The 5408-nt window shown below is 36.8% G+C and overlaps 1 protein-coding gene across 3 annotated transcripts; it reads left to right on the top strand.

The window, feature by feature from the left end:
- The first annotated feature begins 416 nt into the window (after nt 1-416).
- LOC104265469 (NACHT, LRR and PYD domains-containing protein 3-like) lies at nt 417-4107 on the top strand. Of its 3 annotated transcripts, none has more exons than XM_026839413.1 (5): nt 417-539; nt 1010-1141; nt 1267-1501; nt 1544-1618; nt 1866-4107. In XM_026839413.1, exons 1-5 carry the CDS (start codon nt 516-518, stop codon nt 3662-3664), a joined length of 2265 nt encoding a protein of 754 aa, XP_026695214.1. In that variant the 5' UTR covers nt 417-515; the 3' UTR covers nt 3665-4107. The 3 variants fall into 3 exon arrangements, with proteins under 3 accessions (XP_026695214.1, XP_026695215.1, XP_018672051.2); XM_026839414.1 differs by having other exon boundaries at nt 1267-1410; nt 1540-1618; nt 1866-4105; XM_018816506.2 differs by having other exon boundaries at nt 1267-1618.
- Nucleotides 4108-5408: the final 1301 nt, after the last annotated feature.

Below are 5408 nucleotides of genomic sequence, written 5' to 3'. Positions count from 1 at the left end.
GGCGACGCCCATGGTTATAACAACACGCTAAGGGTAAAATTAGTAAAAGGGCATTTGGTTAAAAAGCGTAGCTATTAAACCTTATAAGAAGCAACTCACACTGGGTTGCAAATATAAGTTTAAAACTAACTAAGTTATAATTGGAAGACAACTTTGCGTAAAGACACGACCCATACAATGGGGGTCGGCTTTAGAAGTTTGATACAAAGATTGGATCATGATGGAAAAACAAAACCCCAAAATCAGTTTCTACAAAATTACGTAAACTTGGTCCTTAAGGAAACTTGAAATTATAACAAAGGTTATGAGGAAATACAAACTGCTGGCCGTGATTATGTAATAAGTGCTGACATGACTGGCACATCTTGCTTGGATCAACGTCTATACTAATTTTGGCTTGGATTACTAGATAACACCGACTAATGTTTTGTTGCAGGTGAAACAACAATCATATAGGGTATATGTAATGTAATGGCAACTTTGGGTGTTTGTGTGTAAAGTGTTAATACCAAAACATGGATGACAAAGACCAAACACAAGTAAGTGTTTATTACGCAGTGTTTGTGATGTCATTGTTGGTTACGTAGGTTTTTATTGCCAGCTAGTTTGTTAATGTTAGTTTCGTAGGTTGTACATCGATGTTTCAAGATTTGCCATTTATTTATTCTTGACAGGCGTTATGACACAGAAGGTCTGTTTCAAATACCTCGTGCCCGCTTACAAGTTACCACTAACCTATCGCAATGTTTTTAAAGTTAGGCCCAAAAAGTTTAAACCGAATCGCTTTGGTTGGGCCTAAATAGCCTTTTTAATCCAGTTATTAATTTTCAATAGAAAACAATTTACTTTAATTAGAGCCTGGGTATTCCCCTGCACCAGTACCATTATTAGTTGTATCTCTATTAAGCAAGTTAGGTGATGGTAACAATTAGTTAACATATACTGCTTGGAATACATTGGTTTAAACCAACAATATATTCCTGAATTAAATCTCAATTATTCCATCCAGCATGAAGTAGTGGGAAGCTCTCATGAAGCTCTTCCATCAAACAACGATGACACCAGCCATCCTTCAATAAGTGAACCTCAACCTACTGTTTCTTCACAAGATGTGTCCATACCTGCTCCTAACTCCACTCAGGTGAATTACAATCTTCATTCATTGGATGTTAACTCTGTTTTGGTTATCTAATATTATATAAGTGTGATCTTGTGAACTTTTCTGTTGCTTAGCTTCACTAAACCTGTTGCATTCCTCTGCTTAAGGTTACCCCCGTCTCTCTCCCCATTGCAACAAATGATCAGCAGCGACCTGTGACGATAAACAACCCAGAAGATGTTCATTTTCACCAGCAAACACAAAATGAACTCCATTTTCACCAGCATTACCACCATCATCAGCAAACACTGCAAAACATTTCACAGAATGTAAACATGCAACAGCATCCGCAACAACAGAATTTACAACAACAACAGATGCTGTCATACCAACAACAACAACATCAGCAACCACAACATGAGCCACAATATGTACAACAACAACAACAACAACAACAACCAATCAACCCAAATGAAGTTGACCATCCCCCATCCACAACTGTTAATTATCAAGCTTATGGTGAGTTATGTAACATAAGGTGAACACACTTTGTGTTTTAACCAATTATTGGAAAAACACAACTCAACTGTCTTGTCACTTAGGGTGCTAGTCGTGCTACAATACATTGATTTTTATTGTAAAGAATAAAGTTGTTAGAAATGCGTCTGTTTTTTGGGCATGTTTTTGCATTAAAAATTCATTTTAGCTTGATTTTGCAATTCCTCGTAGTTTAAACCTTTAATGTTAAGTTCTATTATTTCTGCAGTTGACAAATTTAAAGTGCAATCACGGAAAAGAACAGATGAAGTCCGTGGAGAAGCCCTCTTGCCAGCGGGAGTTTCAGTTCCAGGTCGTATCACCAAGCCTGTTCCGCTTCTAATAACCGAGGTCCGACAAATATTAGATGATGAATGGAAGCTACATAGAAACCAACGTGAGGACTTGCAACGTATGTACACACCAGAAGGTTCTATACGGATTGAGGAACTGTTTGATGTTGCAAAGCAAGCGGCACAACAAGAAGCAGATAAGAAGTGTAATACACCTGAAGCAAAGGCCATGCATGTAGTGAAATATGGTAACATTGTTTGTGTAGTTGGACTACCTGGGGTTGGTAAGAGCACTCTTTTAAAGCAGATGATCAACTGTATTGATGTAGATAAATCAGTGAAACCAGGTACGCAGATTTTGTTCCATGTCTCACTGAAGAATTTTGACCCAAAGAAAAAAGTTACTCTGTTAGAATTTCTTCTCTACGGCAACTTGAGTGACTGGAATCATTCTGATGAAGAGAACAAAGCTTTGGTTCGTTTCCTGTACAACAATCCAAATGTTGTTATTCTGATTGATGGATGGGATGAACTGTATACAAAACAAGCCAACAAAAAGCTCTATGCATGTCAACTGGATAGCAAGCAAATCCCAGAGGTCTTTGTCAAGAACTTGTTGATGGGCAATCTTCTACCTAATGCTGCGAAAGTTATCACATCAAGACCAGGTCAGTTTTACGAGCTTCACCCTGATTATCGACAAGGTTTGGTTTCTGAGGTGCGTGGTATTGATAAACCTGCAAAGAAGGATCTTACTAACCAGATTTGTGGTGAAGCCAATCTTGAAAATGTGGAGAAGTTATTGGCAGAGCGTCCAAACTTGGATGCTTTGTGTTCAATTCCAGTCAATTGTATTCAGATTGTAGCTTGTCTCCATTCAAGCGTGTCATCGGGTCGTGAGATCAACTCAATGACTGACGTGTTCATTCATACTCTGACCAACTACAAAGCTTCGGATCATGTAAGAACAAACATGTCGGAACGGAAACTTGGACAAGAACTGGTTAAACTTGCTCACCTTGCATACAAAGGACTTGCTGAAAGAAAGTTGGTGTTTCAGCAAGCTGACTTTGAAGAAGTGGGAATCAACGAACAAACTGTCGATATGTTCCTGCACACCTATGTTGAGAAGTCCCATCATTTAAAAATGAGAATCTTGGAAGGAAAGAAACGAAGTTACTTCACCCATCTCACCTCGCACGAGTTTTACGCCGCAGTTCATATGATATTGTTCATGACACAAGAAGAATTCCGCAGATGTATGGACACTTTCAAAGATCCCCATTGGGTTGTAGTCACCAGATTTTTATTTGGTATTTGTAACTCCACTTCATATGAAGACCTGAAAGTGATTTTCCCATCTTGGATGATTAAAGATTACAAAGAGAAGAAGAATATTCTCAAGTCTTTAATTACACTTGAAGATCGAGATGATATAAGTGAAGATGTGATCCGATTGTCAGGTTGGGTGCATGAAGCCAACGATGCAGAAATATCACAAAGGTTTCAAGAGTGCATGCCACAGCTTATAGAGATGGATGCTCCTAAATATTCCACAAAAGTCTCTGATGTTGTTTTCGCATTCAACACCTTCACAACTCTTCACAACCTTAACCTCACTATGAATAGATTAGATCAAGCTTCAGTTGAAACTTTGCTCCGAGGATTGCATGGAAGTCAAGCAAAGGTAAAATTGAAAATGTTTGTTTCATTGAATAAAGTATTCGTGATGTAACTAGATATGCAGCGGGTCAAATCCGGGTCCAATCACCCGCTCGAGTATCGGCGTTTTCGTGGTATTCGGACCTGGCCGGGTAATTACTCTGTCAGGGTAATTTTACTCATTTTTTAGTTGTTCGTCTTCTAATAACACGGAAAAAAATGGTTTAAACAGAGGGTATTTGTACGTTTTATTGGCTCGTTAAATCCATGTTCTTGCGCAACAAAGCCTTACGTAACATTTCGTACTATGACGTAACAAACATAAGTTTATTTTCGCGCTAAATAAACCGACCACATTGATGCATTCTGTACTTCGCGAAAGTTTTACTGTGTGGTCAAGAGAATCAAGAATGAAGTCTACAAAGATATCTCATTTCGTATTTCGAAATAATGAAAATAGATACATTAACAAGTTAAACAACGGTATTTAATCTGTGTAATGCTTGATCGCAAACGTTCAAGCGGTATTTAAACTCCCTAAATAATCCACGCGTGAATCGCCATTATGACGCAAATTAACAGCATGTGAATTGCTATTATGTCGTAATGAATCGCCAGGTTCAAACAACCCTACTATTTCGTAATTAACATGCTGTTTGACTGAGGAAAACATCAAATATAAAGCAGTGTTGGAACCGATTTAGGCAGTTTATTTCCGCGATATCTCGTTCTGGAAACCTACCATTTCCGAGGGACGGGTCTTCGTTTGTAAGATAACCATACGCTCGTGCGGGCTTGACGAAAGGCGCATAGCTATTGTGACGTCACTCGTCGGGCACTCGGATTCGACCGGGTAACGTTTCTTATTACCCGGACTTGCCGAATCCGGGTAATTTTAATTTCGTTTCATCCCTAGATGTAACAATAGCATGTTAGGTGGTGAAACCCCATAAAGTTTATAAGTTATCAAGTGATGATGGTTTAGAATCCATGTCTGATATCACTTTATTTTCGTTGATAAATATTTAGATTCTGCTTAAACATTTTTATCTTCCCTTGGTAGCAATTCATCCAGTTTTGTTTAATTCAAGAATGTTAAAACTGTCAGTCAGCCGAGGAAATCAATTTTTACCGAGAACATCTACTTCAGTTTTTACTATAGAGCGCTTAGGCAATTTACTTAATATTATAATAATAAATATTGAGTATACATACTGTTTATAATATATTACTATATATACTGTTTATAATAAATAATAAAAGATATAGTAAAGTGGGGGAAAATGGGACATTTAAGCACATATTGCCAAATATTTCCAAATCCAAAATAGATGGCGGTTTTTGGGTAATACCACGAATTAGTACTATCATTCCTTTATTATTTGACACCAATTCAAAAAATTTATCAAAACACACAAGGAGTTATTTAGCGATCCGCACAACGGGTGGAATTTTACAAATTTAAAAACACACAGGATAAGATGGGACAGTTTAAAATCATTGTTAATTTTAATAATTAGATAATTTATAAATAGGAATACCTGTAAATAACACGAAATAATACTGTACGCTTTGAAAATCAAGTTTAAACATTCTTTTTCTTGCCCTAATGCTAATTTTTTTAACATGTTACCTATACATTATATTATTGCATAACAACTGGTATTGTTTGAACAACAATGGGTATTGTTTAAACATCAATTGATAAATATTGTATCCTACAAATGTATATAAACTTGTAATAACAGAAAAATTGATAATAACTATTGATAAAGTTTACATTTTTGCTACAAATTGGGTATTGCTGCACTGTTTTT

Source organism: Ciona intestinalis, unplaced genomic scaffold (genome assembly GCF_000224145.3).
Source record: "Ciona intestinalis unplaced genomic scaffold, KH HT000250.1, whole genome shotgun sequence".
NCBI lineage: Eukaryota > Metazoa > Chordata > Ascidiacea > Phlebobranchia > Cionidae > Ciona > Ciona intestinalis.
The sequence above is the reverse complement of the archived record's forward strand: the minus strand, read 5'-3'. Positions and strand labels throughout refer to the sequence as shown.

Bases quoted from the DNA above. Each gene is read 5' to 3' on its own strand.
- LOC104265469 (XM_018816506.2), top strand. From the start codon at position 516: ATGGATGACAAAGACCAAACACAA. The intron at 1,142-1,266 runs GTGAATTACAAT...CCTCTGCTTAAG, and splicing joins CTGCTCCTAACTCCACTCAG to GTTACCCCCGTCTCTCTCCC. The intron at 1,619-1,865 runs GTGAGTTATGTA...TTATTTCTGCAG, and splicing joins TGTTAATTATCAAGCTTATG to TTGACAAATTTAAAGTGCAA.